Source organism: Chenopodium quinoa, unplaced genomic scaffold (genome assembly GCF_001683475.1).
Source record: "Chenopodium quinoa cultivar QQ74 unplaced genomic scaffold, ASM168347v1, whole genome shotgun sequence".
NCBI lineage: Eukaryota > Viridiplantae > Streptophyta > Magnoliopsida > Caryophyllales > Amaranthaceae > Chenopodium > Chenopodium quinoa.
In genome coordinates, this window is record NW_018744895.1 from 1,715,395 (window position 1) to 1,729,427 (window position 14,033).

General features: G+C 35.3%; 1 protein-coding gene and 2 long non-coding RNA genes across 3 annotated transcripts; 2 read left to right on the forward strand and 1 right to left on the reverse strand.

Annotated features, from left to right (window-relative positions):
* Positions 1 to 3,130: 3,130 nt before the first annotated feature.
* LOC110706100 lies at positions 3,131 to 3,514 on the reverse strand. Its single transcript, XM_021884014.1, has one exon. The coding sequence runs from the start codon at positions 3,512 to 3,514 to the stop codon at positions 3,131 to 3,133; it is 384 nt and encodes a 127-aa protein (XP_021739706.1).
* Positions 3,515 to 6,020: 2,506 nt separating this feature from the next.
* LOC110706018 lies at positions 6,021 to 8,038 on the forward strand. Its single transcript, XR_002508188.1, has 3 exons — positions 6,021 to 6,602; positions 6,698 to 6,828; positions 7,965 to 8,038. It is a non-coding gene; the product is annotated as an uncharacterized LOC110706018 (long non-coding RNA).
* A 9-nt stretch (positions 8,039 to 8,047) lies between these two features.
* Positions 8,048 to 10,384, forward strand: LOC110706017. Its single transcript, XR_002508187.1, has 4 exons — positions 8,048 to 8,270; positions 9,098 to 9,277; positions 9,938 to 10,077; positions 10,172 to 10,384. It is a non-coding gene; the product is annotated as an uncharacterized LOC110706017 (long non-coding RNA).
* Positions 10,385 to 14,033: the final 3,649 nt, after the last annotated feature.

The following is a 14,033-nucleotide window of genomic DNA, read 5'->3' on the forward strand; positions in this document are numbered from 1 at the left end:
TCATAAATTCGGGTTCTTCTATCGATTATCCCCATTTTGTTGACCAAATTAAAAGTTTGGTACAATAAACAAGGAGCAAGGAGCACTATTTACTTTTCTTAAGTTCATACGACAACAAAAAATAGAAAGAGACCTAAAGACAAATGAAGAAGAAAGGCACGAGCTGCAGATCGTGTTCTCCCACAATTGTTCGCTGTTTAAGTTCTGCGCGCAACTCATTGAGTTGCGTGAGACAACTGCGCACAACTTCTAATGTTGTGCGTGACGCCCTCGTGCAACCCTTTAAGTTGCATGCGGTTACTAGTCAGTCAAAATGGTCATTTCTCGGTTTTTATTTAGTCTTCCAAACCGAGGTTTTAGCTCGTTGAATTCGCGCCTCAACAGGCTTTCTCGCGAAGTTTTTATAACCTTCAAAAACCTTTTTTTGCTTTGCATTTTGTAGTTTATTTTCTTCTTTGATAGTTTTTTGCATCATCCTGCATATACATTGTGCTTTGTGCCTGCCCCAAGCATACGTTTCTTATGTTTTTCGGAAAAGCATCTACAAAATAACCCATAGTGGTGCTTTACCTACATAAAAGCTCCCATAGACAGTTTGGCATTCTCCTGTACTGCACTTAAAGAAATGTCACGTTTTTCGTACATTTGGCGTTACTTAACAAAAATATTGCGTACGTACAGCGTAAAATTGTACAGCGTATGTGCTGTAACACCCCCAAATCTCCCTCTACGTAAATACTATAATTATACGTAAAAAAAATACCGTAGAGATAGACTTGGACGTATCACTGTCACGTGAAAACGTAAGGCTTTTTTTTTACTACTAATAATGACAGTGGAAAAATAACTGACTTTATTAATAATATTGTAACCATATAATATGGTTTGAAAAATATTCCAAATAATACATGTCTGACTCATGAGTGAGTAAATTCCTAACTAGGTGATCCCCATCCCGACTCAAGTATGCGCACGATCAAATCCACACCTGAAATCAAAATTGCTTACCAATAACGGTAACAGGGTGAACCAAAACAAAGAGGAAAACGGATTAGCAAAAACGCTAAGTACATATAAGTGCAAGGCATGTAAATGCTTTTATTAGACAAACATGTTTTTGAAATAATTATTCCAATTCAAACTTGTCAAAGATCACTTTCCAAAATTAGACTTTCTAAATTTAAATCTTCAAAAAGTAGTAACGTCCATTAGTAGAAACTTTCCAAACCAATAGATTTCCAATTTAAGATGAATTTCCGAAATCAAATTTCCCTCACCTCAGTGTGCTCACCCCGCAAACAAGTTAGACTATACTCGAGGAAAGACCAGATCATACAAAGTTCACGGTCTTACTTAACCAGTCTCAGGTAGAGGGACAATTAAAGTACTAAATACTCAGGCCCATAATGAGCTGCAAGTTTAAATTAATCCTTTGAATTGATAAGTGATTTATAAACAACTTTTATTAATTTAATTAGCACTTTTAAAGATCAAACTTTTAAAATCGAAAAATTATATTTTTAACTCATCGCAATAAATGTTCATCAAAATACGTATTCAAAAACTTGTATCAAGGACCTAGCCACATATACGTACCTTGATCACGAGAACAATTAAGGTACGACTACTACACTTGACCACGATCAAGGGAATCCTCCTACACAATAAAATAACCTTAATTAATATAAGGCTAACAAAATAACACAAAACCATAAACACAATTCTACTTGTGCATGAATTACCAAACCCTTAACCTTTTAAAACAAGAATTATTTTACTCAAACAATAAGCTTATAGTAACCTCATATTAATAGTATATAAGATAGTAGTATCATAACATTAGAGTTAGTATTTGGATCATATAACATATGTATAGCACGTAGTATGGTGTTGCAAAACAAGAAGATTTTCTTAATTTTTTTTAAAAAGAAAAAAAAAACAATGCATACAAGCTGCGGCAAAGAGGAACGAGGAAAAGAGGGGTACTACACCTCTTGGCAGCAGCAGTAGGCGGCAAGGAGTGTGGACAGAAAGAGCAGTGGTGGGCTGCTGACGTTAGGGGCAGCAAGGGGTGTGTGGTTTGTTAGGCGGTGTTTGGCTCGGTTGCTTGCTACGTGAAAGGAAGAGGAAGCAAGGCAAGTAAGAGGGGAATGTGATTAACCGTGGGTTTTAAGAGAATAAGAGAAGAGAATTTCTGGTTTTGGTGTGAGTAATTGAGGAGGATTAAGGGTCTATTTATAATGTTTAGAGTGTGGAAGGGATAGTGATTAATGTATGATATGATTACTAGAAAACATGATAAGTTTTGGGGTTGTTAAAGTACTTGAACCAAATTAAGTCTAGATTAATAGTTAGGTGTAAAAGATGAGTAGAAAAATTGGATAGAAGTTCATTTGATTGGAGGATTAGAAGAAGGAAGATAGGGATAAAATAAGATGATGGAGAGGGTTTAATGGTTAAGTGAAGATTAAGATAGAAATCACAAAATTATCATAATTAATTTTTTTTTAAGCTTTCGGCCAGCTTATTTTTTAAAAAAATCTGATTTTTTTTTTATTAAAAAGGAAAATCATATTTAAATGGATAAAATAATTGAAATTGATATTTAAATCAAGTTATTATACAAATACATAAATATTTTAGATAATATCAAAACTAAAATTTGTTGTAAAGCATAATGTATATTAGGTATTATCTTTAAAACTCTTAAAATTTCTAATATACATATTGAATAAAATATGGACTGACCATTAAAAGATAATTAAACCAATATTATTAATTTAGAAATCTGAAAATAATTAATAATTCAAATGATTAAATGCTTAGATTTGGCGCCAAAATATAAAATTCATTTTGGCTCCAAATTAAATAATTCAAGAAATTATTAAAATATTTTCCCAAAATTCGGGGTATTACAGTCTACCCCCCTTAAAAGAAGTTTCGTCCCGAAACTTAGAAACATTTAATACCCCAAATTAATACTCTGAATTATCTTGAATTAGTTAAAATGTAGTAAGTTCATGCAGAACCTAAGGACTTGACTCAAAAGACTCACTTAAAGACATAAAAGAAAAGAGTAAAACTCTATCACATCCTCCCCCCCTTAAAAAGGAAGTTATGTCCCCGTAACTTAACCACTCACCATGAAAAGGTTAGGATACTTTTTACGCATTTCTGCCTCAGCCTCCCAAGTTGATTCTTCAACCTTATGGTTCGACCATAGAACCTTAACTATCTTCACATCCTTGTTTCTGGTGCTTCTAACTTTACTGTCTAAAATTCTCACTGGTCTTTCTTCATAGGTCAAATTCTCATCTAGCTTAATTGCCTCCAGTTCTAGCACATGTGTAACATCAAGAACATACTTGAGAATCTGACTCACATGAAAAACATTGTGCACCCTTTCTAACTCGTTGGGTAATTCCAACTTATATGCTACTTTCCCAACTTTCTGAAGAATCTCATATGGCCCAATGTATTTTGGGCTCAATTTCCCCCTCTTGTCAAACCTCATTATTCCCTTCATAGGGGATATTTTCAGCAAAACCTTCTCTCCAACTTGAAAATTTACATCTCTGCGCTTCTCATCAGCGTAACTTTTTTGTCTATCTTGGGCTGCCTTGATCTTCTCCTGGATCAACTTCACTTACTTAACAGTTTCCTCGATCATTTTAGGCCCAAGTACAACGGTTTCACTTATGTCACTCCAACAAACTGGGCTCCTACATTTCCTTCCATACAGTGCCTCAAATGGGGCCATTCCAATGCTTACATGGTGACTATTATTATATGAAAACTCAATCAAGTCTAAGTGATCTTCCCATGAACCTTGATACTCCAATACACATGCTCTCAACATGTCTTCCAAGGTCTGTATGGTCCTTTCAGTCTGACCATCAGTTGCGGGGTGAAAAGTTGTACTCATGAATAACTTAGTTCCCATGGCCTTTTGTAAACTTTGCCAGAAGTTAGACAGGAACCTCGAATCACTATCTGAAATGATATATGTAGGCACCCCATGGTACTTCACCACAAACTTCACATATTCCCTTCCCAACTGATCCATAGACCAAGTGCTTTTCATAGGTATAAAGGTTGCAGACTTAGTCAATCGATCCACAATGACCCAAATAGTGTCATTCCCTACCCTAGTCCCTGGTAATTCCCCCACGAAATCCATAGAGATCGAATCCCACTTCCACTTTGGTACCTCCAGAGGTTGAACCATTCCTTGTGGCCTTCGATGCTCTACCTTCACCTTCTGACAAGTTAAGCATTTTGCCACAAACTTTGCTACATCTCTCTTCATGTTTGGCCACCAAAAGACCTTCTTCATATCCTTGTACAACTTATCCCCTCCAGGATGCATTGAATAAGGAGAACTATGGGCCTCCTCCATCAGTCTTTGTTTGATGTCCCCACTATGTTGTGGAACACACCATCTCCCTTTGAATCGAATACTTCCCTCATCAGCAATGGTAAAGTCCAAATCCTGCTCTTCTTCAATCTTTTCTTTTATTGCCCTTAACTTCGAGTCTCCCAGTTGGCTTTCCCTAATCTCATCACAAATAGAAGGTTGCACTGCCAAGGCATTCAACATCTTGCTGACCTCTCCGTGCTCCACCACTTCCAAATTCATCTTATGAAATTCCACACACAGCTGGTCCAGCAATCATCATATTCATCAAATGATTGGTTTTCCTACTTAGAGCATCAGCTACCACATTGGCTTTCCCCTCATGATATTGGATATTCACATTATAATCCGTCATAAACTCCAACCATCGTCTTTGTCTTGCGTTCAAATACTGCCGGGTGAAAATGTATTTTAGACTCTGGTGATCTGTGAAGATTTTATAAGTTACCCTATATAGGTAGTGTCTCCAAATTTTCAAAGCAAACACAATCGCAGCTAATTCCAAGTCATGGGTTGGATAGTTCACCTCATGCGTTTTCAATTCTCTCGAGGCATATGCAATGACCCTCCGATTCTGCATTAAAACATAACCCAATCCAAACTTTGATGCATCACTATACACCTCATATTGCCCACTTTCATCTGGCAAAGCCAACACTGGTGCCGAGGTTAACTTGTCTTTCAAGGTCTGAAATGCCTTTTCACACTCCTGGGTCCAAATAAACTTACATTCCTTCTTCATCAAGTTCAAATAGAGAAAGTTGAAGATCCTAATAAATAAGTTCCACCTGAAACAATCAAACGCATTAAACAGACGCTAAGCCAAGTTTCCAATAGTTATAAGTTTCTTGATATGAGTACCAAGGGAATCTCATCGGCTAAAGAACTTTTTTTTGCACAAGTTCTCAGCTATAGACATTCCTCCTAATTTCAAACCCATAGAAAACCCTTACTTCCACTTGAGAGATTTTGAAACAATCATGGGAATCTAGGGGGTTGATAAGAAAGCCTTCCTCTCACTATTATCTCTTTCCTTCGAACCAGCATGTCAACAATGGTTCTTTTCTATGGACTGTGAGAAAATGGCTACTTGGGATGGTATTAAGCATACTTTTATTGACAGGTACAACAAGTGCAACATACAAGTAGATACTGACTATAGAGAGCTCGAAATCCTTAAGCGCAAAAGGACAATGAAGGCTTCACCGAATTTTATAATAGGTGAAAGGAAAATTCTGCTAAGTTGATCAAGGCCTCAGATGAAAAAGACTCTGTGGGAATGTTCATCAAAAACCTTTAAGACAAGTATTATAAGCACCTAAAATATCAACCTTTAAGCACCTTCAAGGCTGTCTATGACATATACATTACATTGAAGATGACCTCTATGAAAACGCATTTTTGAAACTTCATAACTCTTGATTACGAAGTCGGATAAAGGCAAATGAGATATCATTGGAGAGCTCTAAATGTCTACTTTCCCATGCCGTTAGAAGTAAAAAATTGAATTCCGCACCGCACTTTTCGCACCTCTTGAAAACCGGTGGGAAAAGAAATGGGCGGGATTGGGGAAAATACTTTTCGCACCGGTTTCAACCAAACCGGTGGGAAAAATGAGTTTTTCGCACCGGTTAGGTTTGAACCCGGTGCGAATGCTCTAAAATAAATCAAAATATCTTCTTTCTCTCTCCTTCCTCGAAATCTCGTCCTCTCTCACCTACCTTAGCTTCTCTCTCCTCCTTCATTCTTCTTCATCTTCTATGAGGGCTGCGATTTTGAGCCGATTTTGAGCAGCCGCGAGTTTTCCAGTCACCGTCATCCTCACCGGAGCCGCTTCGAGGTTCTCATGACCCACTGTCACCCTCATGCTTCACCTGCTCTCCACGGCTCCACCACTATCGTCACTCTTCACCGTCGCATTCTTCTCCGCTCCTCCAAATCTTTCCTTTATCAATGTCTTCTGCATAGATCTGGTCTAAGTAATCTCTCTTTCTTTATATTAAAGATTCAATTTGAATTGAGCAAGTTTGAAATTCTAGGTTTAATTTGATGAAGACAATTGTGTTATTTATAGTTATTACATTTTAATGTTGATTATTGTTCATAACAATCGTGCTATCTTACGATTACTCGTGTACGATTTGCTCCAGAATCCAACAATCTTCTCATTTCATCTTGGGATTCTGTAAGTTACTATTATTTGCTTCTTCATAAATTTTTATTCATAATTTTCTTTTGAATTTAACTCAATTTAATTAATTTTTTCTTCAATATTTTTAGAGTATTAGGTTGGTGGATGTGGAAAGCAGTAAGCTTAGATTAGAAGTTCAAACAGAAGCTGCAGTACTTGATTGCTGTTTTTAGAATGAGTTTGTTGCTTTCTCTGCTACTTCTGATGGATCCATTTTCAGGTAGTTTTTTTTCCTGAAAATTTGGTTTTTTGTTGAAATTTGGGCATAATATTATTCAAGGGTTGCTTAATGAAATTGTAATTATTATCCAATTTATTACCCACTTCATGAGTGCAGTCAAAATTTACCTAAAAAAGTAAGAAAGAATGAAAATCGAAGGAAGACAATGAGAAAGGGAGAGAATGTAGGAGAGATAAGGAGGAACTTAAGGTGGAATTGTACTCTTAGTATCCCTGCTAATGATTTTTGATATGTGAGTTGTGATATTACACCCTAATAAGCGTAGGCGGTTCGTTTAGGTTGTTTGAAAATAATGTGAAGATAAAGTATGGATTTTGATCTAAAATAAGGCTAGTCATAATGGCCTACAGCATAATACAAGTATTAAAGCAAGACAGCAAGGGGTAAGAAGCTTTGATTCTCGCTCATTGATCGTCACTCACTAAAGAGCTTTATTTTGGAATTATAACACTCTTCTAGCAAACACAAGCCTAGAAAATGCATGAAAGGACTTAAAAAAGGGTTGGAATCTAACACTTGAAATGTAAGGTAGACTTTGGGTGTCTCTCCTTTAAATGGGGTAGTATTGGCTTGCCTATGTTTTTGTTAAATATGAAGAATCTTAGAACACTGTATATGTTAAGTACTAAATTACCTGAAATGTTAGATGGGAAATTGTATACTCACCCTTGTGTGTATTGATTTATTTTCGGTTGGCTACATAATTTTTAGCTGCTTCAGTGTGAATCATCTTTTCGCTTATTCCGCGAAGGATATATTAGAGTTGAGCCTTATTCACTCATACCTGGAACTATTGAATTAAAAATTCTGGTATCATGGTTATTGGATGTGGGCTTCTATTATGCTACTTATACAAGTATTAGTTATAATTCTTTCAAAAAAAAGTATTAGTTATAATTGAACAACTTGGTTGCTTCCAAGCAGCATCAGTCAAAAAATTAGTGCCCCCACCCCACCCTACTGTCTTCCTTCAGAGAGGGGTAACTAACCTTCGTTACTGATTTTGCCACCATGTACTTCACATATATCTAGCAATTCACAAGCCATCAACAAATTATATAAGTCTTGGCTGACCTCAGTTTAATTTGCTTAAAGTAACTATTTATGTATTACAGGTACTTTCGACATGCTTCTGGAGAGATATTTGCCATATCGCAGGAATTGGCTCAGTTTGTATCAATAAAAAGGTTATCCTTGTTGCATCTTTTCCCTTAGTCTTATTCATACATCAAGACATGTTATACACACATTCATGTGCTAAGGGCTGAGTCAGCTGAAATGAATTTGGAACCTCTGATTGATTTGCAGGTCCATCCTTCGAACCTTTGCCCACGATGACATCAGTGCTGGGTCTTGGTTTATTGGACTGGATGTGAAGCACATTGATGAAGCAAAGCTTTGTTGTTCTTCTTGGTCATCAGGTATATTGCGAATTTTGAACACGCCAAGAAAAGATAAGGATAGGAGTGGAGACTACTCTCCCCTTCTGTGAAATTAACACTGATTGAATGGTTCCGATTTGCAATGTGTATGCCATGTTCTTCTGTAATGTTCAAATTGGTTTGACCAAGTTAATGTCATGTTGGAGTGGGCAAATCAACTGGAGTCAGAAACATTCTGTAATGGCAGCTATCACTGCTATAAGCTATCTGAATAATGTGCTTGTTAGCATATTATTCTATCTGTTTTAGGATTGTTGAACATGTACTTTCACTAACACAAACTGCACACCAGAACATGGGAAAATTCTTTCAATATTTTGTAATTGGTTGGTTGGGCCCTGTTCGGCAAAGCATAGATGTGGGAGTAGTTTATGGCTGTGCGATTAATTGTTAACTGCGAAACAGTGAAAGTAGATAATCAAGTAGGAGTGGTCATGTGAAAATGGACAATTTATCTTTCTATAAAGCTACTTTTTTCTGTCGAAAGCTAATAGCTTCTGATAAAAGCTATACCTCTGACCTCTGTAACTTATCACTACCTCCACCACTACATTGCCATACACTTAAACCACTAAAGACTTCTCCAAAGCTAGTGTCGAAGACACCCTTAATCTGTTTTAAGAAGTTCAATTATTATTTTTTTTTTATTTATAAATATATATGGATCAAATTTGATTTTTGATCTATGTTTCTATGCTAATGAGCATGATGATTGACATAATTGGAAGAGGATTTTGTTTTCCATTTTCTAAAGAGTCCTTGCAAAGTGAAGGGTTTGTTTAACCTAAGTCTTTGAATTGTTTCAGGTGCTGTATGTGCAGCTGGTTGACTTTACATGGCAAGCATTATGTATCTACACATAGTAATGGCTGTTTTTACTCATTGTTTGGGTAGCTGGGTGGCCTGGTCTGGCTTTGGCTCATGGCTGCTGCTGGTTCCCTGCTGCTACTGGTTTTGGTTTCAGTGTTAAACTGGGAATGATTCAGGTAATTCTTTGCAAACATTTCGATTTTTTTTTTAGGGGTAGTGATCTCATGACCTGTTAGGCTGTTAGTCTTCTGAAGGCAACTGAGGAGCAGCAAGGCAACTGCATAATTTGGTCACCATCATTTATAAATACTATATGGGATCAGAGGCTTCCGAAAATCCAGAATCTCAATTATCCTTAAATACTTCTACAATCATAACAGTCTGGCTATCTCGTAAAGTGGTCCCTATAACATTTTTTAGAAGTAATGTTCTTCAAAAACTTTAAATTCTATATTTTTTTTTAGTTTAAAGACCTTAACTTTAAATGTTCATCCAATTGAAACTGTAATCAAAGGAGGACCACAAGCTCGGGGCTCAATAAATGAAATTTTTTTCCCAGAAAAATTGGTGCTTTAGGTGGAGTAAGGACTTAGGACACCTAATTCGTCTCCAAGGTAGATCAGCCAATCTAGACAGTTTAGGATCTAACATGTCATCAATGGGATTAACGCCGGGTTAGAATTTTGTGTTTTTTTCTGTTGGTATTGTGATTATGATTTATAATCACTCTGATAGTTGATGAAGAAAAATAATGCAAACTCGATAACATTAGTTCACTTCGATGGATACTTTTGTCTTATCACTTTGTATAATGACTTTGAGCTTGAATTTATCAGGGTGTCTCAGCAGTTGGAGCTTTCTATGAGCTCCTGAGTCAATCCTCTCTGAACGTGTCTCGGCATGGAGAACGCAAGCCAGTCGCTCCTGTTGAGTTATGCCCGATCTTAAAGACACTATACAAGATACTCATAAAAAGGTGATATATACACCTGCCAGATTAATTAGCTAATTTTGGAAGATACATATTAATGATGTTTAGTTTGTCAATTGCCTGCTGTGATAATTTATAGGGAACAATCTTCATAAGACATTCTCCAAGCACTGAGGGATGAGAGCATGAATGATCCCCGGGATCGAATCGAAATTGCTCAATCACATGCTTTCTACATGCCTTCACTGTGCTGAGTTGCTGTATGTGTTCAGGAAGCTATAACCTTGTATTTTATTTTGATTTATATTTTATTTTTTTGGACGAAAAATGTAATATTACAGCCTATTTTAATGAAAATATGTAACTATATATATATGTTAGTGTTTATATATCAATTTAAGTGAAAAAATGCAAAAAAAAAAAAAATTTATTTTTTTAGGCATTTTTGGCACCGGTTTTGGAATAGAACCGGTGCTAACAGTTTTTTTTATTTTTTTTGCCACTTTTCGCATCGGTTCAAAGCAAGAACCGGTGCTAAAAGTGTGGTTTTTCGCACCGGTTCTCACCCAGAATCGGTGCGAAAAGTCTGATTTGTGTCTAGGGTTTTAGCACCCCCAAATCAGGACCAGTTCAAAACCGGTGTAAATGGGGGTTTTGAACCGGTGCGGATTACGTGTTTTCGCCTAGAATTGTGAATCAAAATATATGGCCGTTTTAGTGCAAGGGTGTCGGTTTTCGAGTCCGGTTTAGTATTTTGATGATATCTTCTTCGTTTTAACTTGGAATTGGGCTTATAATATACTGTTGGAAAGCTCTTTGAAAGGGATATCCAGATGTATAGGCCTTGAAAAAATATTATGTGTGTTTTTTTTCTGGTTGGCTCGGTTTTCAACAATGTAAGATTTATTTGATCCAATCAATGCATTTAACGTATTTGGGTCCATTATTAATCAAGATTAAACATGTATGAGCATGTTTTAGGCGTAATTAGTAATAGGACTAGGCTCTAAGATAAATCAGTCTCAAATATAGGTTTTAGATAACTTCATAATGCATTTCGGAGTCTATAAACACTTCAACTTTGATCTAGCATGAAGAACGGGTTTTTGTAACATCATTGCAATTCCCGTCGGCACAGGAGGCCAAAAGTAGGTGTCTACAGGAACTCGGAACTCTGGCATGGGGGAGGATCGAATTTGGGTGTTGAATGCGGTGGGGGAGGGTTTTTTAGGGGATTCGGGTTTGGGTTATGGAGGTTTTGGGTGGTGGTTCAGTGGGTAAGGGGAGGGGGGATTGGGTCGCCGGCACGGGAAAAGGCCAGGTCTCTGGCGGCGGCGGGGGTGGGTGGGTTTCGGGAGGGATCTTGGTTGGGTGGTGGGGACTAGGAAGGGGGGTTGTGGGTGGGGGCTGTTTTTTTTTTTAAGATTTTCTTTTTTTAAAAAAAAATTAAGTTTTTTTATTTATTTTTCAACTAATTAAATGGTGACACGTGTCAGCTTAGCCTGTTATAACAGATTAAGTGACCGGCTAGGATCATTTTAAGCGAATGACCCCCAAAGATCGAATCATTTAAAAATAATCCAAAATTGAGATTATTTTGAGCGAACGGGCAAAAGTCGGGATTATTTTTACCAATTTTTCCAAAAATAATTTCAAGTCTATAATTTCATAGATATCTATTTACAAACAAAACTACAATTATTATTATATAAATAAGCGATATGATATTGTATGTCTATATATCTAGCATTATTAAAAGGGATTGTATGACCGTATTTAACATTCAAGCCAAAAAATTTATCAACAATATGGGCATCGCCCGTGCATAAAACTAGTACATATAAAAGGGGATTTTTTTTTTCCTAAGTTTTTAGAGAGTCATATAGGATTAAATTTTCTTAACGCGTCATGTAAGATTAAAAAATATTAGTTATAGCCAATCAAATAAGAGATTTGTAAATTCTTTTAGAATTAAGTAATTCAAATGCCACATAAGCAAAATTGGCGAATGAGATTTTAAAGTTTAAATTAATTAAATATAAAATATTATCTTTTGAGATTAAAAATTTTATCTAATATATAACGAGTGAGAGGAAATTCGCAATTTATTTTAAAATAAAAATATCAAAAGATATACAATTACTACGTACAACGAATAAAATAACAAAATTTATCTAAAGAAAATAAAATAACAAATTTTATTAATATATGCAAAAAAATTATTGATTTTAAAAAATATAAACAAACCGTGCATCGCACGGTCTCTATCTAGTGTTATATATATATATACAACCTTGAATAATGTATACTCTAGGACTGATGATCATCAATTTAATTCCAAAATACTTTTTATACTTCATCTATGGTACACAACATTCAGTCCATGAGATTGCTTGAAAAAGAACTTGTAATTATATAATTATATTGATTGATTTAATTTTTTTAGAATTTCCATATATTATTTTGGGAAGATATACGGAGTAGTACAAACGATAATTTACATGTTCCAATATCATGTGAGGCTGATATTATACAATTTTCATAAATAACTCCAGGAGTCAATCATTTTGATGGAATGAATCATTAAAATTGAAATGAAGACAAGAGGTATGTCCAGATTCAGCCAGCTATGGCCAATACTTCAGGTTAGGCAGACATCTATGCATGGCTTATAAGACGTGCACATTTAGGGTGATAATGACATTAAAATTTCCTTTTTCCCATATTTCCGTCCTAATTCATCTTTGTAAACCCTTACCTATCTTTCTATTTTCGAAAATTATTTATATATGATGAGATTGATGACTTTGTATTAAACATTTATCTAAATTAAGGCTCTGTTTGGTTCTTCTAATTTATACAGAGTATTATTTAAACTTATCGGAATTTCCTTAAAAAAAATATTATTTGAAATAACTTTGTATATTAATGTACGTTGTTGGAATTTTTTTGAATTCATATTATTTTGTTTGAATCTTTCAAAAAAAAAAATTATTTTGTTTGAATGTATAAAATAGGAAGTAATTTATTTTTTTTGCCTAGTAAAGATAGCTCGTTATATGGTGAAGGGGTGAGGTATTGGACTATTGGTGCACCTTATGACCTTAAAAACTTAAAGTGCCATTAATTAATTTTTACTTTTTAAAAATGGAGTGTATACAAACTACAAATTTAATTAGTAACTAATTATTAGCCCGGGCGATGCCCCGAATCACTATAAATTTGTAATTTTGATCAAAATTAAATTTAGACGTAAGTGTTCAACAAATCAACAATATTTACAAGTGGTTAAAAAGATAATAATTAATTTACGATAAATGGGTGCTAGTTTTTATTCATTTTACTGTACATAATAAAATATAGCCAGTCTTGTGTGCGGTTGGCCACACTGTGTGTTCGCTTGTAAAAGAACAAAGTAACCCCTATAATACTGATTGAGTAACCCCTGTAATACTGACAAGTAACCTCTTTAACACTGACCGGGTAACCCCTACAACATTAACAAAGTAACCCTATAACACTTACCAAGTAACCCCTATAACACTAACAAAGTAAGTCATATAACACCAACGAAGTAACTCCCATAACCCCCATGATGGATGGCCACACCGTGTGGCCAGCCACATATAATAATTTGTAAATAAAATAATCGTTACCCATGAAACAACTTGTATCATACTAAACTCAAAAAACAAAAACAAAACTAGAACAAAGTCCACCATAGGGCCACTTTCTACACTCAAACCTACTATAGGGGTACTTACTACCTTCAAAGAATGTAGATTTATTGAACTCAATAACAAAAACATAAAGAAACTAAAGGAAACGGGTCGAAAATAGCCATATTTCCAGAGAAATTTAACTATTTCCGGCCTATGAAACACTTTTTTTGAAGAGCCCTAAAGAGAAAAAATAGAGAGGAGACGGCTAGGATTTTTTTTTTTTTTTTTTATAATAGCACCTAGCTTATAAATAAATTAATAGCTTATGTAAATGTTACT

Coding starts and splice junctions, on each gene's coding strand:
- LOC110706100 (XM_021884014.1), bottom strand. CDS start 3,514: ATGAGGTTTGACAAGAGGGGGAAATTGAGCCCAAAATACATTGGGCCA.